The sequence below is a fragment of the Festucalex cinctus genome, chromosome 16 (assembly GCF_051991245.1).
Source record: "Festucalex cinctus isolate MCC-2025b chromosome 16, RoL_Fcin_1.0, whole genome shotgun sequence".
Classification (NCBI taxonomy): domain Eukaryota; kingdom Metazoa; phylum Chordata; class Actinopteri; order Syngnathiformes; family Syngnathidae; genus Festucalex; species Festucalex cinctus.
This window is the reverse complement of record NC_135426.1, coordinates 20,719,580-20,740,059: the sequence shown is the minus strand read 5'-3', so window position 1 is coordinate 20,740,059 and position 20,480 is coordinate 20,719,580. Positions and strand designations below refer to the sequence as shown.

General features: G+C 41.4%; 1 protein-coding gene across 5 annotated transcripts in view; it reads right to left on the bottom strand.

The window, feature by feature from the left end:
* Window positions 1-18,655, bottom strand: part of sbf1 (SET binding factor 1) — a 36,778-nt gene extending 18,123 nt beyond the window's left edge. Inside the window, exons 1-11 of one of the 5 annotated variants that reach the window (XM_077500657.1) lie at window positions 18,425-18,655; window positions 7,875-7,966; window positions 7,206-7,343; window positions 6,975-7,103; window positions 6,682-6,792; window positions 5,381-5,458; window positions 3,990-4,019; window positions 2,558-2,663; window positions 1,913-2,045; window positions 1,715-1,823; window positions 1,098-1,211 (exon numbers count right to left, since the gene is read on the bottom strand). In XM_077500657.1, the coding sequence (XP_077356783.1) occupies window positions 1,098-1,211; window positions 1,715-1,823; window positions 1,913-2,045; window positions 2,558-2,663; window positions 3,990-4,019; window positions 5,381-5,458; window positions 6,682-6,792; window positions 6,975-7,103; window positions 7,206-7,343; window positions 7,875-7,966; window positions 18,425-18,479 (1,095 nt within the window). In that variant the 5' untranslated portion in view covers window positions 18,480-18,655. The remainder of the gene's footprint in view (window positions 1-1,097; window positions 1,212-1,714; window positions 1,824-1,912; window positions 2,046-2,557; window positions 2,664-3,989; window positions 4,020-5,380; window positions 5,459-6,681; window positions 6,793-6,974; window positions 7,104-7,205; window positions 7,344-7,874; window positions 7,967-18,424) is intronic. The other 4 variants (XM_077500660.1, XM_077500658.1, XM_077500661.1 and 1 more) reach the window with 4 other exon arrangements.
* Window positions 18,656-20,480: the final 1,825 nt, after the last annotated feature.

The following is a 20,480-nucleotide window of genomic DNA, read 5'->3' as shown; positions in this document are numbered from 1 at the left end:
AACAATGTGTGCAAAAGGGTAGCAATCAAGCTTTTTTACATCAACACGGTGTCATTTCATTAAGTCCACCCAGTTTGTCACGACTACAATCACATTTCATTCTAAAAGACAAATAGCAGGTTGGGATTCATTCTTGTTTAATTACAGATGACTTCACTTTGTCCTGAAATACATGTGTTCCCACTTGTAATGTTTCCTTGCTAAAATATTTCACAGATCAAACTTCAAATATAACTATTTTTTAGGATGTGGTTTGTGAAAGGGTGTGACTTGATTGTTACACAATGTTTTCATTCAGAGAGAAATGGTGTGTTGCATAAATCCATTGGGAATTCCTATAATCAGAGTGAAATGTGAGGCGAAAACAAAACATATCCACTTGTAGCAAGTTCTCAAACGATGCCATTTGTTGTACAAGTTGATGATTCAGACTTTGTTTCACCATGAATTAGTGGCTTTTCATATTGCCTAATGCAATATAATGACAAGGTGCAGATGCCATGAGGCTATTTGTGGTAGACAGCCATTTTTTTGGTGGTTACATGAAATGACCAGCACAGCGAAACATGGTGACCATCCTTTGCTAAAGAAAGGAAAGGCAAGCCTTATAAATTAGCTAAAAATACTTTGCAAAATTGTAACACACTGGTAAATGTCTCCTCTTAAATCACAATATTGTATTTTTAAAATAATTGTGAGAATATCAATCTACATAACACATCACTTCCAATCATGTCGACGGTGGCAAAGGGGTGTAAAATTTGAAATAAGCCTCTTGCCTCTTGATAAAAAAATAAAACAAATATTGACACAGCAGCTCAGCTATTATTCATTTTGCCGCTTCTTTGTTATCTCTTGAGGCCATTTCTTTTCTGCGTCTTTCTCCATGTCTTACAAAAAAATGTAGAAACACTGGCGCCGCCCACTTCCGACAGAGGCATCAGATAGAGCTCTCTTTTAAAATACTATTACTGAAATCATGCAAACATGGTTAGCATGCAAACTTTGAGGGCAAGGTATCGCCGTACTTTTGTTTCCGTATATTAATCAGGTAATTAAAAGTCAGTCTTTCCTGATGTTGCACGTGTTCCCCTTACCATGGAGAGCGCAGTCTGAGTCTGTTGGAGGAGCGGCTCTGGCAGCAGGGAGATATGAACACACTCCGGGATGGTGACGGTGCCACCGTCCAGGTCAGCGATGATGACATCCAACTACAACACCCAAACCCCCCCAAAAATCGTTTCAGTTTCAAATCAAATCCAGATTTCATGTCGGTGTCTATCGTGAAAAGAGCTATTTTGTTGATGTGAGGCTTTAATTTGTTCACGGAAATTTAAGGTATAACTTTTATTTGAACGCAAGTGCTCCCCAAAAAATCTGGCAAATTGATTGAGTAAAGCTCAAAGAGAGCCAACATAACGAAAAGGATTTTACGTAGGTTGGTTGTTGGGTATGTAAGCAGGGAATGTTGTAAATTGCTATGTAATTAGATAAATACCGGTAACCATAGGCAGTATTGCACGTATATAAAAGTGTAAGGCAGGTGCTGTGCTGTACATACAGTATGTTAGTATGTAAATAAGTAGGTGTTTGAGTTGTGTGAATGCACTGTAAGTAGAGTAGGTAGGCATGGCAGTAGCTATCTAAGGAGACTGCTAGTAAATAGATGACATGCAATATTATTTATGATACTGTTACAATGATGAGAACCCACCAGTTCTTGCGTCTCAGAGCGAAAAAACGAGTTGACGCCGATTATAAAAGGAGTAGGAGTGCTCAGGACCTCCAGGAGTTTACCAGGCAGGATGGGGACGTATGTGAAGCTGTGGAGACACAAATATTGCAGTTTGTTGGAATACAATACACAGCATGAGGAACGGGGATGTGAGTGCCATGTCAATTGGGGACGTGCCTGTATTTGAGTGGGAACATGATAGCCAGCAACCCCCGGCAGGCATCTGTTAGTCGTTGGTAACTGCTAGACAGGAACAGGATCTTGTGCTCCATCAGGGCGGCACAGAACAGATACAGCACATTGACTATCCCTGGAGGAGCAGAGGGCACAAGTGTCATTAGGAATAAAGATGGACAACATTCCCATTTCCAATGTGAGATAAGTGTTTTGGCATTTTGTCATAATGATTTAGCAGTGTATTTCTTCCTGTAAGAACACATTTTAAATTGTCCAAATACGTTTGTATTGTGGTACTGTGAATGTAATTAATTCTGTGATTTAACTCAGCTTATTTTACTATCTATCAAATAAATATTTCCTATTGAAATAAACTAAAATCTCATTTATTTGTTCCATTCTTTCCACTTCACTTAAGTGGTATTTGAGTTTTGCCTTGCAACACAGAGCAAAACACCAAGCGACAACCCTTCACTTGAAAAGCTGAGCTGGGCCACACAAACATTAAGGTACCACTGCAAGTAATAGTTAGGTCGGGAGAAACACTGCCTGATAACAATCACAAGCAGCTACACCAAAGCCCCAAGATAAAAATCAGGAAATGTTGGTGTTGCAGTGTTGTTGCGACGTAACAATTGTCCCTACCGAGCTGCCTGAACAGGTGCGCCACGCTGCTGCCGCTGACGGGGAGGGAATCATTGATGGGAGTCTGGATAACTTGCCGGTCTCCAGCGCCTAATGTGATGGTCCGCTACAGACAAAAGGTGAGTCAAGAAGAAATAGGATCCATTAAAAGGGGATGTAGGGGGTGGGGGGATTTAGAAAAAACAAAACAAAAACAAAAAACAAGGTAGGCCTATGTGTCGTTTCTGAGAAAAAGCAGATTGGCGTGGGTTTGAAAGAGAAGCGTGAATCAGTACAATCGGAATGGAGAATTCCAGAAGCTTAGCAGGTACATGACAAACAAGCCATTCCAGCGATAGCGAAGAGGACAGGGGTGGACAGAGCTCCACATCAACCTCACAGTTAATCCCCACGAAAAGACACCGTATCAATGGATCTCGAGCGGACATCCCACTGATATGGAAAATGTAATTTCAGACTGTTTTCTATTGTCGTCTAAGAGTTGGGTAATTCGTTTGGGGCCATGAAGTGTGACAAGGTGAAATTTTTCATTGTGAAGCAGCAAAATCACCTTCACTGATGATGTGCAATGGTTATACAGTCAGGTGTATATAACATTAGTACTACTCAAACAATAACATTGAAAATGTTCATTGCAGATAAATGATTTAGACTTGACCGGAAATGCTCTTGAAAGTCAGCCAAGGCAAAACATGTTGATTAGCCTGCAGGCTGGATAACAACATTTTGTGTGTGTACTGGTAGAAAATCAAAGTAGCATAAAACAGGTCGGTTTCAAGCAAGATCAAATACAGTATAAAGAGAGAAAAAGAATACTTGGGCATTGTTTTCGTAGAGGCCATCAAGGTTGACGACCTTTAAAATAAAGTCCAATAAACAACATAAATAATGTTGGCGGAAATCAATAAGTGCAGTGATTTCTGAAAGGGCAAAAATTACACCATAATGCAGAAGAAAGCCGTAGCTTCAATGGGAACAGGCAAAGCGCTTTGCAACACAATTATGTGATCTAACAACTGATCATGAATTGTATTAAAAAATAAATAAATAAATAAATAAATAAATAAAATAAATAAAAAAAGAGAATCATCCCTAATGCAATTTTTGGCCTGCATTTGAGTAGTATGAAAGCGGCAACTTTATGCCAGAAGAAAATGGAATATTATCTTCATCTGGCATATGCATTTGTTGAAATTATTCAGGGAAAAATCCATCTGGTTTTGTACATTGACTTGATCAAGCAAAGGACAATCTTAGCAGTTTAATGCACAATTCTACAAGCAACTAGGGTTAAAGTTAAAAGTGATGAGAAATGATCAGCTGTTGATCACATATTGATTTTTGCCAAGGGGGTTAAATGTGGGCCTGATTTGCAGAGGAAACAGCTGGTGAAAAAGGAGACTTCCAGGAGAATAAATTCAAGCAAGCGTACCAAACTGTCCACTCTCTCTTCCTGGCCCGGCTACACAAGCACCCAGCAGAGAAAGACAGAGAGAAGCACACAAAAAGTAACCCACAGAATAGCACACAGATTACAACCAACCACGCGGACACAGAATTAGCTCAAACCGGGAAGAATATGACCATGATGTTCGCATGTTGGGGGGGATAAAAAAAATAAAAAATAAATAAAAAACATTAAAGAAAATGCAGAAGAAAGCGAAGCAGCAATTATGGTTTTTCAATAATATTTATACGATAGTATAGCATTATAGTATCATGGTATATTGAGATTCTAATAAAATGAAATACAATTGGTCCTGAGTTTACGACAAAGTTGTGTTCCTACGGGTAGAGATGTATACCGGAATTGTACACAATTCAGACTACTATTTTTTTTTTTTTAAGAAAACACTTTCAGGTCATAAATATCAATCAATCTACTGTAATAGTCAGTACGGTGTGTATGAAACATGCCTTCTTATGCATAATGATGACGTATTGTTACGCCACTGCAAAAACTATTTCATTGCGTGCTGTTCAGGACCTTTAGTATGCACTGTCTCTTCATCTGAAAGCATTCAATGTGACGACTTGTAATCACATAAATGGAACTGCAGTGCAGACAAAAACACAAACACACTACATGTCACACTGACAACTAACTTTGATGTAATACCTCATTTTCTCAGTAATGCCAAACATTTTTCGACAATGCCTACTGATACCACAAATTATAATGGTACTGTATATTCTATTTAGATTAGAATAGAGAGAAAACATGGTCTTAAAAGATGAACTTGCTAACTCAAAATCATTCACTGTAAGGCAGAAATAATAGGAGATTATTTCAGTGGAGCACACCTTTGAGGCATTGGGTGAGTATATAATGCAGCAACAACATTTCTCATGAAATAAATATAAGATAATGGGAAGTGACTTTGTTTGGCCTTATGCAGCCATATGTTCATGTTTATACATGTGCATTCAGTGTGTTAAGACTGATTACATGTGATTCTTCTATTCAGACTGCCCTGTCGGAAGCCATCTGCCATCCCATATGGTCACCTAGCAACTAAACTACAACCTCGGCCGGGCTGAGGTAAGAACGCGATGCGTGGGGCGTGTGTTTTGTTAGCCACATATATACATAAATGTGTGACTTAAGGCCATTCATCAAAATCATGAGAAAGGCAACATAGATGACAATCAACATCCTGCTGACTATATTTCATGACAAAAACACACAAAAAGCTTTAGCACCATTATTCACACACAATTTGAAATGAGTGACATTCCTTAAACAAAGTGTGTGATTTGAACAGAATCAACATGGTGCCGGCTCTTTGATTGGAAGGGAGCTTGGTCGATCGACAACGTTACCTGGAGACAGGCCAGCAGCCAGTCACAGGCCGGGACCTGAGGAACCTTGTCTAAACTACAAACTGGGGACTCAATTATCTGTAACACACAGGAACCAGTGTACAGTAGGGGGGTGAAAGAGATGACACATAGAGTTAGAACATCCAGAAAGCGATTCTGATATTCCAAATGTCCTCAAATATTGGCCGTCCCTCCAATGCCCTTCATACTCACAGTAAGTAGTCCCATAAGTTTAGTCTTGTCGTGGGTCGTCCATGTTTATATTCTGGAAAGCTACGCAACGTATCTGTTTATCTGCATTTCTCCATAAGAGTCCAGTAGAATTTGTGTTGGCGAAAAGTGAGGGAATACTTTATACCATTGATATTGTTTATGATAAAGCACATATATAAACAACAAATACCCGAGCCACTATTTACTGAAATAAGAATAGAGTGAACCCTTGTTCATCACAGGGTGATTGTATGTTTGAGGTGGAAATTGGCAATATAGAGAGAACATATAAAAGCCATATAACTAGTGTTAGCACTCCTACATGCTTTACAAACTACGAAAAAAACTCCAATCACTGGTAAAGTGAATCCGATGAATCGATAGATGAATCGATTCTGAAAATATTTGATAATGACAGCACTAGAATTATATTTTGACGCGGCTGTGATCCTACGCCAGCTTCACTAGAGCTCGCCTGTTTGTGATTCTGTAGACGCTGGGGTTCCCCGTTTCCCTGGATTACGGCGCCTCGTCGCGGGCGCCTCTTTTTTGACGGTGTGTAATGTGTTATATCAGCAACTGTTGTCATCTTGCCAGCGGCTGTTTTGATGAACCCTTGCTAACGATGATACTGTTCCTCGTACCCTCTCCTAGCTTGCGGCGTCATGCACGTTACGCCTTTATTGTCTTTATAGGCTTTGTTTTGCCTCGCTGGTGAAAGGGCCTCCTCTCCCGGTCGTTAGCCTGACACAGCTTCATGCGTTCTTCCTCTGCGCATCGGGTTGTGACTTTCACTCTTTTGTGCTGTCTGTTATGGGGGACGCCACTCTCTGTAAGATTTGTGGCTGTTCCATATTACCCGAGGAAGGCTGCATTGACCGCTGCTTTATTGTTGCGGTGTCGCTGACGCTCGTCCGCCTGTCACCTCTGCGTCTCAGTCTGTCGGGGTCATCGTTAGTGGGGGTGATGAGCTCTACCCCACCCACCCCCCGTTTTAGCCATTTTGTCTGTTTGTTTGTTTGTTTAGTTTTTTGTTTTTTGTTTTGTTTTTTTAAGAGTCTGGTGTAGAGAAAAGAGCCAGCTGTTACCTGGGAGCCTCCAGCGATGGGTATGACGCATGTGAGCAGATTTCCAATGACTGTCTCCAAGGGGACGGTCAGGCCATCTACGTGGACGGTGTAGACCAACGCCAGGCAGTTCTGCTCAGGGAAAGAAGGAGGCGCACAGCCATTGAGAAGTTAGTCAAAGAAATGGTTTTGTCTTGGCTTAAAAAAACTTCCCGTAAGAAGAAAAAATAAATAAATTTCAGACAGCATTCAAAATCCCTATTTGTTGTGTTGTTGTTGTTTTTTTCTTTAAGCTAGGTGTAAAAGCATCCTACCCTGAAAACATCAGTGTAGTCCAACCGAGACACCAGCACCAGACTCTTGGGGGCAAAGACCTGAGCTGGCTGGATGATAGCTGGCTCCTCATCCACCTCATCCACGTCACTGACCCTCGCCTTCTGCAACTAAATACAAAGGAAATAGGTATGAAAAAGAGTTGAATTCGCCCGCTCATGCGGATGAGCCTCATACATCAGGCCACGACACCTTCCTAATCGAACGCTTACGTGGGGGTTGTCCTGGCCTTCCCAGAAAGTAAAACAAGCACAGTAGTGACGCTCGGAGTTGATGTCAGTCAAAACTGCTACGAAGAATGAGGCGGGCTGACGCTCGGGGACCAGCTGCCAACCACTCGGCTGGCAGAACTGCGTGAAGAGAAAAACAGGTGATGCACAAAAAAGTAAGTAAGTGTTCACGTATCTAAAGAAAAAAAAAAAGTTGTGTTTGGAACGCCTAGGTAAAACACCAACCACAAAATGCCTCTAGGTGAGGGGTGGGCCTCGAGCGCCGGAGTCCTGCTGGTTTTGGAGGTTTCCCTCTTCCAACACAAGCTGATTCCAATCAACAGGATCATTATCAGGCTTATGCAGAGCTTGCTGATGAGCTGATCATATATCAGCTGTGTTGGAGAAGGAAAACACGCAAAAACTGCAGGACTCCGGCCCTCGAGGACTGAGTTTGCCACCCCTGCTCTAGATCAAATAAGTAAGTATAATTCACTTCACATTATTTTCCATGAGAATTGAAAACTTCACAGTTTGATGATGTCTTGGAAGCTTCTACAGTCGATCATAAACTGATCCAATGTGTACTGTCGCAGACATTGACAGAGTTGAGTGTCCTTCCTATTTTGGCCAATACACTGGATGAACGTGCGTCTTAAGATGTTCACTTGCCAGCTCTACGCCTTGTGGGAACGGGCTGTCCTCCCAGTCTTTCTCAGGAAACCGCTGGAGAATGCGACCTTGACCCTCACCTTCGCCTTCCACTAAAGGGGAAAGAAGAGGAAGAGATACAGAGGTCAGTCCTTGTTCAGATGATCATTTGACATGCTTGGTTTGATTTGTTTTCAAAGCCCCAAATGTTCAAATCAAACTGTCTTTATATTCAAGTCCAAATACATTTAGCATCTCTGACGTCCCCAGAGACAACAGTGAACTACAACAATGTTGAAGAATGAGAGCCTCCTCAGTATGTGGCTGTTGGCCACAGCAATAACAGGGCAACACGGAAATTACTGCAGTATCCAAAGGCTAAGGCAGAAACAGTTTACTTATACTATATGTATTGGTACCATGTGCAATTATGCATTACGCTGCAATGATGAATCTGTATGAACAGTTTTTCCATTGGGATGACAAGTATTGGTTTACACCGTCCATCACCAACCATTAGGTATTGACTCCATTTCAGAAAACGGTTTTGCCTATGGTAATGCGTAAACCGTCAATACTGACTGCAGCTGCATTAGATAAATGGATTAGAATGGATTTCTGACACAACAAGACTAGCCATTCCCTTGCGTACATAAAGACTATTTCATGTTCCTCGCGGCTCCCCAAGAAAAAGGAGAAATTAAGGTGGAACCTCCCTCAGTTCACGAACAGATCAGTTAACACATTTTACAGACAAATATTGTTTGGGTTCTCCAACTATGTAATTCTTCGTCATTATCCTGGGTCTGTCCCCGACCATCGGGCTTATTAAGTTTTCTGGGGGAAACCCAATATGCAAAATTTGCATTGGCAACTCCAAATTAATGAGGTCATGCTTGGGTCTGGTTCACGGAAGCCGCACAATGGCACAAAACGGGCCAACTTACGTAACCGCCACAAGCCGGCCTTTCAGCTTAGTTCTATCGGAAACACGGCATGCGTCGAAATACAGTAGCCGCATTCATTTGTGTGGAGGATCGACTTCATCCTAGCAATACAACACACAGAAAAGCATATAACAGACTAGCCAATGTTCAAATAAATTAAGATGTTTAAAAAGGCAACAACAATAACAGAGCCTTTGGGCCTGCTAGAAACAACTACAACAGACTCACTGACAATACACAAAGTGGGTCAACCACCAAAACACACAAAGTCCTGCTCTCCCAAGTGAACTTTTAATAAGGAATAACCAAGGGATGGTTGTGCTGGGATTATTTTAAGAAACAATGGCTGTCAATGCACAAGCAATACTTACACAAAAAGGTCACCGAATCATCAACACTGAATAATTAACAACCCCCCCCCCCCCCCCCCAAAAAAAAATAATAAATAAATAAATAAATAAAAGCTGTATGACATTTGAGAATTGATACAAATCATCGATCACAGTTAATACCTTTTTTTTCTTTTTTAAATCTTTGGAAATGACGCTGCAAAAAACTTCAATGAGTGTCTGCCGGTTTAGACCCAACAAGCGCCCAGTTTCCCTTTTCTCTCATGACAATAGCAGGGACCAGCAAAATGTGATGGGTCTCGTCTCTCAGCTGAATCATTGTCTCACAATGTAAACACTGAGAACTGTGTCGTTTCCTCACATATACCAATTTAGTGAACACCACACACTGAAAAAAGTGCAGGGCTGTATTTTGATTGCCCTTCGTTGGTTGGGTTTGGCAGGTCAGTGTATCAATTTAGCATTGCAGACACTCGTTTTTAAATGCCAGTTAACAAATCCATACAAATACGACCCACAGTTTGAGTTAAATGATTGATGAGTTGATGGCAATAGTATGCATTAAAAAAAAACTGACAACTGTCTAAATCAACAATATTGCCAGGTTTCATACGCCATGAAATGTTATCATGCTAATCTACATTATTTTAGACCACTTACGAAAGAAAACATGAGGTGTGCTGTACAATAAAAAGCACATAATTCACAAAAGCGCGGAGAAAAGGGAAAAATCCAACACTGCTGTTAAACCGGGGCGACGGTGTTTCCCATTAATAATCACATATAGTAATATTGCATTATTAAAGCTAATTTGAATAAATGCGTCATTTCTGAAGTGTGTATCAAACTGGGAGTCGTTCACATAATCAGTACCCAAGAATTAACTCTCAATTTCAAAAAAAAAGTTTGTGACCCCTGTCTAGACAGTGCAGCACACACCCGTAGAATGAATATAAAACAGTTATTGTGCTCTTTTGTCCGTAGAAGCGGCGACAGGGTTTTCCCAGTGTGGAGACACAAGGCACAATCACATTATTCAGTTCAACCACAAGTGGGCATGCATTGGAAGCGCCTTTCCTCGACGGCTCTAATCATTGGAAAGAGCAAAATCTGGCAAACTTTGTCATTGTCATTCATTTGAGTAGTAAGGCAACCAAATTGAATAAGTGTTGGGGAAGTGGACAGACAGCAGGACTGACTGACTGTGTGTGTATATCAGAGCCCACGACTACATGCAGACGAGTAATAGCATAGTAGTCAAACTGTGACAGGCCAGGGACTGGTCATGTGATGGCTGAGCAATAGAAGTCAGTTGAAAGGATTGTGCAGCTCATTCTTCGGAATGTGTGTGACTTGATTGTGTTTGAACCCAGACCGCAACTTCTGGTTTCAAAACCACAGTGACGCGACAGAAGGCAGTTTCCATGGCGACTGTCTTGAGGGTTGCACGTTGAATGTGTGCAGGGATCTGAAATTGTGTACAAAATGAGGTGGAAAGCCTAACTAAAAGCAAATGTAGACTGCTTGGATACAACCGTGCAGTCTAAAGAATAACAATATGGCATCAGCTTTAGGAAGTTGAGCGGCATCCATGCAAAAGCAACTCCAACATTATTGGGCCAAATATGACATTAAAATCAAGAGAGGAGCTCTGGGACACTTGCGACAACACTTTCAACCGGCTGATTATGCTGTGTACGAGCAGTGACTTGGTTGGCCAAAGAAATCACGATCATGTCGTGACATGATCTGATTAGGATCTTTTGCTTATGTGTGATAGTGGCAAGCAGTGCTGCAGTGGTAAACGGCCAATCGTCGATACTCGATATCTTCATTTATGTATGGGGAAAAAGGGGGAAAAAAAACGACTAAAAAAACCTAGAGACAAAGCATGGCTAACATTTATAAAACAAACGGATGGCAGCAAAATAACTAAACTAAAACACCTCCATGTGACAACTTTGTCATTCAGGAGACAATGTAGAACATGTTCTTTGTGCAAAAGCACTCCAGCACATCCTTCCTGCAAAATGAGCCCTCCTCTCTACCGGAGCCAGCAAAGTAAAAAAAAGAAAACCCCTTCCAGGAGAGGAATAGACTAACAACAGAGACCGCGGTACTAGACGTACTAAAGTTGCAAAGGTTTCTGTTAACAGGCAACAGTAATCAATTTACGGCCTTCCTGTTACTTATTCTTAAACGTCCTACCTGATTATATTATTAGGCAGTTGGAATGGCTTGAGGTACCGTGGGACCCATTTTTACACAAATGGAAATGCACCAGAATAAATTTTGGAACACTCCAGACTAACGGGGAAAACAAACTACAGTTTGAGTTAAACAGACATCAAAGTATGAGCTACCACAGCCTAATTATTAATAACGTGAGTGTGGCTCTCTGAGAGTGTCCTTCCATTCCAACGGAGGATGTTTTCTAAGTGCTCCCTGATGGATAGCAAAGAATGATGCAGATAAGCACTTATTCAAAGTGAACGACAGATATTGTTGGATTAATTCAACCCGCTTCCTGAGAAAAAGATGTACAGTAATAAGTCTAAGGGGTTTGAAAAACACAGCCACACAAACAAATCTCATTGCACTACACTCAAGCTGCGGTCAGAATGTGTTTTTCTCAGGATTTTGACGTTTTGACTTCAAAAATAGGTTTTTGCCAATGGGTACTGATAAAGGAGCATGTGTAAAACACATTCTGATGGTATGACATATTCGAGTGAGAAAATCTGCAAAGGACACCAACCAGCCTTGCATCACATTGTGATCATTTTTTCCTAACTCCAAACCATCTAAAGCTTGGGCTTGCCTTGCACCATTATCTGAATAACCTTTAAAAAGCAATTGGAGCTGCTTTGGAGGAAGGCAAGTAAACTAAAGGAATACAGTCAGTACAATGACATCTAATTAGAACTTGTGAGTAGGGCTGGGTATCGATTCAGATTTCCAGAATCGATTCCATTCGATTGACAAGGGCCCGATTCGATTCGATTCACGATTCACAACGATTTTCGACTCAGTTGAGGAATTCATGCAGCACATATTTTTAGACAGTCAAAAGTACCAATTTTGCAAAGAGTAGAAAGAAACTTTCTTCTCTAATTTAATGCGTTAGTAAAAATATGAATATTTGCATTAGGAATTGAATCCATTGCAGTTACATTGATCTGTTTTATTTAACATGGCCTTATAAAAACAATAAATTATAATTTAAATCAATTACAACCACAGTAAAGGCTGTGTAAATAAAGTGCCAAAGGGGGGGGGTCGTTATATCGATACATGGTTTTATGTATCGATAATGGGATATGAAAAAGTAGGGGTGTGAATTGCCTAGTACCTGACGATTCGATTCGCATCACGATTCACAGGTCACGATTCGATTCGATACCGATTAATCCCGATACGAATGGTCACGATTCGATACCGATTAATCCCGATACGAATTTATAAGTCGATTGTTGCGATTTTTTTTCATTCATATTTAGAAAATACTAATCAGTAAGCTTGTAGAGTGTAAGATTTATATGAAAATGTATTATTTATTTATCTGAAATTTCAGTCTTATAGAGGTTGTAATCTGTTTCATGTTTGAACAGCATTAAAATAAAAATATTAAGGCTTAATGTGCCGTTCATATAACATTCTTCCATGCTCAAGGTGTGAATCCTAAAAAAAAAAAATAAAAAAAAAAAAAATCGATTCTGCCGATTATTGAATCGATTCGAGAATCGCGCGATGTAGTATCGCGATATATCGCCGAATCGATTTTTTTTTTTAACACCCCTATGAAAAAGCGATATGATATCGATATATCGATATTTTAGTCCCAGCCCTACTTGTGAGCAAGGTCTGATCCATTTACTCAGACCAGTGGCAGGCCTTACATGAGATTAGGAGCCACCCAGTGAGGGACTGGGAGACAGATTTGATGTGGAAGCCATCTTAAATCTGCAGTCTTTAATCTTCCGCCAGTTAAGTAAATAAATCCATTGACTAACGATGTCAACTGCAGTCATGCAACGAATTACATTAAGTGCATCATTGATCACATAAGCTAAAGGCAATGAATCAAAACTGAAGTGTAGTTCGGCGATCGTTCCAAAGCTGAAACACAGTGCCTGTGGCGGGACTGAACTGATGCTGGGTCTTCGGGTGTGACTTTAATGTGCCAACTTTGCAGGATCTCAGTGTGAAAGTGTGTTGGGAAACAGCAAGTAGTCCAAAAACAGTACCGGACAAATATGTCCATAATAGAATAATAAATCTGAACTTTGACCAGAATTTGCCAGAAAAATGTGCAAAACCTGTAAACGTGTCACTATTGAAGACCTCAGAAGCCCTATAAAGAACTGAGGGTTGCCTAACAAAATTGCTCTCATTTTTTACCAGGCAATTTGGTTTTACTGCATGCCTCTATGCTGACTCCGCAGCGCATCACAGCACTGGGCGGATTCAAATGAATGGGAGGCGCTGTCTTTTTTTAACCAAGACCATAAGCTTGGCCAGACCGTAGGCTGACAACCCCCCTCCCAATCTTCAAATCTAAAACCACCCTTAACCCGCCAAATTCGGCCCTTGGGGACTCAAACTCCCTTGAGTGCCAGAAGATTTAACCAGAGCAGTACTGACTCAGCCTTTGTCTGGAGTGGAGTTTGACAAAAATTCTCTAGATTCCAGGGAAGCCATCGAGACCAAAGGGGGGCATCCCCAACAAGGGCAAGTGTTGGGCCCGAGGGTCTTCGTCTACGACATGAACAATAAGCTTTAAACCGAGCAAGACAGGTTGATGTAATGCACACAGTTAACGTCATAGACAAGCCAACCTGTCTAATGATCATCCTCAGTGTTTCATCATCAGTTCTACAGGTAGCATATCTGTATGTATCCTGCTAGGCACACACATAATGGCAATTGAATTAATGCATTAAATCATGATACACAAACTACATTCTATTTTATAATGTCCTACTGTATGTTTTTATAAAGTAAAATACTGTAACATGCTAAAATAAATTAATACAAAAAAAATAACTTCATCAGAAAAATTGAGGCTGGTCAGCATGCACCGAGCGCTCATCGCACGCCCGCAGCCCAAAGTGGGGTTAACGTTACCACAGTAACCGACCAAACACAAAGCCATTCGAGTAGCCGACGGGTGAGCAGCCAACACACACACACAAGCGTCGAGTGTACCACAGTCCCTCTTGTGCCCCCCTATGAAAGGCAGATTGTGGGGGTTATTTCAGGAGGGCTTGAAAGGCTGCAGCCCTGCTCTGGAGGCACTGAAGGAAGTGGCTTGCCCACAGGCAGGCACTGTTGGCAGCATCAGAAGCCTCTTTTTACACACACATCCTATACAAACTGCAGCATATGAGCTGGAGATGAAACAGTATGAAAATTTAATAGCACAACGATAGTGGGCTAAATGATCACAGTTATCGGTATTTATGGTATTGCCCAAAGAAGTGAAAACAAACATGCATGAACGTAAAAGAGGAAGTAGGCTAACAGGTGAATAAATCAGCATAAATAAACACAAAATTGAGCATAATGCAGATATGAAGAGTATTTGCCGTTTTTAGCAAGCGCATTGGTGCTTTTTCTTGATATTGTGATGTTAAAAATGCTTTGAGGCTAATGACAAATGTTAAAATTTCACGTTACTAAAGAACTGTTTACACTAAAAAAAAAAAAATGGGGAAAAAATGAAAACATGGATTTTTCATAGTCATGTTTGCTTCACTTAACACAAGCGTGAGGAGAGAATTCACCGCATGTTGTAGATCTTTGCATTTTATTTCACGCTTGTGAGCATGACCTAAATTAGTCATTGTGCTGCAAAGTTGGCTGTACCCTATCAATAATGCAATAAACACCCAAATCTGCATTTCCTGTAATTTCTAGTATCGCTTCAATGTGACAGGGTAAAATCAAAAAGCTAACCTTAAGAACAGCAATAAAGGACAGTGACTTAAGACACATAATCCAAAACAATTTACAAAATTGGACATCATAGCGATGTAACCCCCAACATCCTTTAACTCAAATCCTATCACAATGGAGAAACAAGGTCATTCCATTGCTTTCAAGCTTAATTTAACATTGCAGCATATTTCTATGTGGAACATGACTTGTGATATAAAGTATTACATAATTTATAAAGTCCACACTACTGTGCATGTATTTTTTCATTGTCAAGGTTCACAGACTGGGGTGATGGAGTCAACCTGACAATACTCAGCCTTTAGAGGTTGTATTCGCGCCATGGCAGGGTTGGCGCTGGGTCATGAAGCTTTTGAGCCAATGTGGCTAAACTGTGTAAAAATCTCCTAGCCACATTTGAGTGTAGCTAGCCACGACATAGGGGTGGCGATATGGTAAAAATGTCATATCACGATTTTTAAAAATAAATTCACAATCTCAATTTTACCACGATTCTATTTTTTATTTTATTTTTTTATTTTTTACATATTTTTAGACTAATCCTCACAAAAGTAGTCGAAATCCAGAAAAACAGCTGGGAGCGAAGGGGTTTGCTTCAATGAAAATGGCTGGGAGTGAATGAGTTAAAATAATGTAACAATTAGATCTGGAGGCCAGATTTAATTGCATAGTGGCCTGTATGTGGCACATGGATCATACTTTACCCATACCTGTTGCAGAAGGTCTATATTATACAATAAGTCTGTGTGCATGGTAGATGTGCGCATGTATGTATTTCTAATGAGCGCCCCCACACAAATAAACAAATACTAACGTGCTTTGCCTGGGTTCCACACACACAAGGGACAATGTAGATTCTCCCATTTTAACCAAACATCTCCAAGGTTCTCTCCCCATTTCCTGTTTGGGTCTGAGACCGCATACGCGATTGGCTGCTGGCTCCGTGGCCTCCACTATCAAAACACAATGGTGTTTCTCCAGAGACCACTTTGCGATGAGAGCCACACCCCCGCAACGATGGGGCGCGAGGCTTCACGCAGGCACCATCTTAACTCAAAATGGAATCCACAGTTAAGATTCTGGCACTATGCGAGTCAGTCACGTGAGTGGCAATGACGTAATGCCCCACCACCTGACTACCTGGCTGTCACTGTCCCGGCCTGCAAAACATTCCTCCACTCCACGCAGAGGCAGGCAGGCAGGATGCATGAAATATTTAGACTCCAGAGGAAACGCGGAATTCCTGGTATTCTTATGATCGAGGACTGGCTCATTCTAGGTTTGATGCTATTTACACACAATTGGGCTGTAAATATGAAGGTAAATACTAGGATAGTGGAGCACATCATAATGTGGTGGAAAGCAGGCCTCATCCTCGTATATATTGTTTTAATTCATGCATACAAATACAATACTTATGTTTAACTACCGGTACTTTACAAATGTATTCTACTATCATTTAACAAAATGAGCGATATGGCAGGGATTTATTAGGGGTAAGGGATCTATTGCTAATTTATCTTTTTAAGGCATCATTCCTTTTTTTGTTGATGGTCAAACTTCACCGTAAAGATAATTAAGAGTCATCACACAGCGTTTACTTCACCTCACCATCGCATTCATGGGGATTGGGACCAAGACCTGCTGATTCCAGAATAAAGGTAGTTAGCAAATAACATATTAGCACCACGTTTCCTGAGGGGTGGGAAAATCAAGTGTCCATCCGTGGCGTGGCATTTGATTATTCAAGTGGACACCGCCTGTGTGGACACCTCAACGCCTCCATCCCCACCCACCACCACTTTTTTAAAGTAATTGCCTATATTAATAATTTGAACCCTAAATAAAATAAATACCAAACTGTAAAACTCATCTTAAAATATATCGAAAAATAAATGGCTTAGCCATGATTTGAATTTCTTTTAATGGACCGCACTGATCTCAGGTTAAAGGATGCCAATGAAAAAAAATCGCTACTTTCCTATTAGACATTTCATAACCCTTTTAACTCTCAAAATGACTCCCGTTTTTAAAATATATATATCATAAATGACTCTTTACATGCAATTGTGGTGATCTGTTCACTTCCACCACTGCCAACAGCGAACCAAAGCTTTTTCTGCGTCATCATGAGGTGTTTACCACCGCACTTTCTCCGGCGTCAATCTCACAGGGAACCTCGACTGCCTGTCTAGTCGACAGAAATCAATCATCGGCATTGGAAGTATTTGGCTTTCCAAGGCACAGGCTGTTGTGATTCATTAAAACCTGAGCATGTCTGGCTTCCAGATGATTTTAAATGGCCCTCACTGTTCGCAGTGCAATTCGGTCTTGAACAGGAAGGGGGTTACTGCAGCGTTGGTATTGTCCACGTAATGACATCCTGCACTGAACTAAACTTCACGGCTAAAATGCACGATTCTAAAAAGGTGCATCTAGGCGAGCAGAAAACTGCTGTTTAGACAGGCAGCTTTTAGCACAGAGCTTGCAATTTGCCTACTGTGAATAAATCATAGGCGGATTGGAGTGTACCACGTTGCAAGCTGCATGCTTCCAGTGGATAGGCGGGTTGAATATTTCATGATTAAACGAGCCATTATACTGCACAGATCTAGGCCAGAGCTCAGGGTGGAGGGGAGGGGGGTCAGATAACGGTCCAAACAAGGTCCCCAACAACACAAGGGGGTAGGGAGGATGGTAATGGTGGTGGCTGGTGTGGGTCAAATCCATCTGGGTTAATCCACACAAAACACACAACAGTCAGCCACGGAGCCGAGGGAAAACATCGATTTGCAGTTTGCACAAATCTGAGGTGCTTCTGGAGTGGTGCTAGGTGCTTGGAGCCCTGCCACCAAAACACTGACAGTTCAATTAAAGGGCAAATGCACTACGTTGGCAAAATGCAACATGTATTAAAACAGGTGAATAAATCCGTTTTGGGTCGCAACCGAACCAACAGCCAGTCACCGGCTAACATTAGCTCTTTCTTAGATTTAAGTTTACTGTCAACATTGGCATACAGCTTCACGTTAGAGCTGTGTTAATGCCTAACAGCTAAGCGCTAAGAGAGGAATTTTAAATGCCACACTTCAAAAAAAAAAAAAAAAATGCCGAAGAGAAACTGTCAGGTTGGCTAGGAACTAAGCACACTAATCCGAGCAGCCACTGAATCCTCGGTGTAAAGTTGACGCAAGAGGCCGGCCGACAGCCACCGCAGCCGGCGGGTTGTGATTGGCGGCCCGGCCCATCCCCGCCTACTCGTTCCCCGAAGCTAATAATAGGCCGCTGATGCTAGGCGGCTAACAGCAGCACCCACCTCGCTTGTCGAGGTCGTAACCGACCACCACAAAGTAGTCGGCCAGCCTGGCCATGTCGGGTGATCACGGCGACTGGCCTCTCGCGCTTATTCCTCTTCTCTCGCCGCCGTCAATAGTCCATTTACGTCCTGCCGGCGACGGACACATCGCTGGCAACGGGAGCATCCTTCCAGCTGTACCCCGCCGCCATACTGTCAGTCTGCCTTACCAAGTTACCCTGACAGCCAAGAGCCACGAGTCTGCGCAGTACACACTTCCAGGGAGGGGCCGTTAACATTATTGAATTTATTTAGAAAACGTTTTCTGCATTTATTGTACATTTTAAAAGCAGTTCCCATGTTTTTTTTAACAACATGCTCTTGATTGAAACATTTTCTCTAAATAGCTCAAGGATCAAGAGGTGTGTCTTCTAAATCCTATTTTGTCTTGCTGAAATGAGGCTGTTTTCAGGGGGCGGCTCTGTCTCATGCAATTGAGCCGCTGGTCACCCCACTCCCATATATTGCTGGCCAATGGCAAGCATGTGCAAGTGAGCTGCCACAATTTAAGCCAGGATGGATTTTCTGTTCTCTCATGGAGGCAGCACTTCAACACCAAGCCACTGAGTTCCAATTATCGAAACCTTTGCAGAACCACGCACGACTCACAAACAATTAAGGTTGAATTTAGTGAAGCAGGTTGATAAATAGTTTTCTCTTCTTTTTTTTTTCAAGCTGCTGCGTTGAGAAACATGATTCAAGGGTGAAATCCCCCCAGCAAACGTTGTGTTGACTCTTGTCATATAGTGTCGACATGTTAGTTTTATTAACCTATTCTAATAGATATTTTTTTCCAGGGAGAATTTATACAAAATTTTTCCAATTTAAAAACAGTTCCAATGTGTCTTAACTACCATTTATGCATGTTTTTCTCAAAATATCCTAATGATCAATAACATTTTACACATGATGTTTTTTTTTTTTTTTATTGCTGAAATTATCCTGTTTAGGGGTGTGGCCGAAGCCACTTGTCTCCTCTCGGCTTCATGTTGCTGGGCCAATGGCAAGTCCAGATTTTGACTTGAGGAGGCATGAATTATATTTTCCCTCGTGGAGACACCATTTCACGAGAAAATCGAAGCAGAAGTTTGCGAAGAAGATGACTATGAGTTTAGCTAATCTTATCATTTAGCTAATCTTAGCAAAGCACCTTAACTCACATCAACATAGTTCTTTGTGCCAAAGAACCACACGATGGCGCCAAAGCCTTTTATTTAACACAGATTTGCTTACCTTTTGATATTTTTTCAGTGAACAAAGTTTACTGTGAAGACCTAAATTATGCAAAGTAAGGTAGAAGAGGAAACCTTGACCCGATGATGTCATAGTTGAAGATAACGTGTCAATTGAATGAGAGGAAGGCCTGATGGTCCACATCCGCGCGCGGCGTGTCCTCGGCTGTCAGCGCCGCCGCACGCTGGAGGGAATTCCGACACTTCCTGCATTATCACTTGTGACCCAAAGTCCTTATCACCCTCTCGTTAAAACAGGCTCAAGCATGACATGTTGCGTTTGTTTTATTTTGTTTTCTTTACACTCATCGCAGTTTCTCAGGCAAGTTGCCGGACAGTTGAATGAAAATGAGGCTATCGGGAGATAATGGCGGTGCCTACTATTTTAAGGGAGGTCAGGCTCGGGTTGTGATAGTTGCACTTTATCTCAACCTTGAGCCGCACTTGAGTAATTGCCAGAGAGAGAGAGAAAGGGTGAGAAAGATGAGAGCAGCGTAGACTCCCCCAGGATGAGTTTACTGTATGCTACATTTGTCATTTAGTTGCAGACCAACTTGAATTTTTCATGTACACACATACCGAAGAATATTTGATAATGCCAATAGAGCAACAGTAACTACAACTGTAATGTTGGACAAAGTGTTTGATGAAGTCATGGTTTGTCCGTTATTGGGGCCTGCCTGGATTTTCCCCACAAACTTGGAGGGATACAATCATCCAAAATGTCTTGGTATTGGAAATTATTCAAATTCAATTGATTGATTGAATAACTGAATATTCCAAAG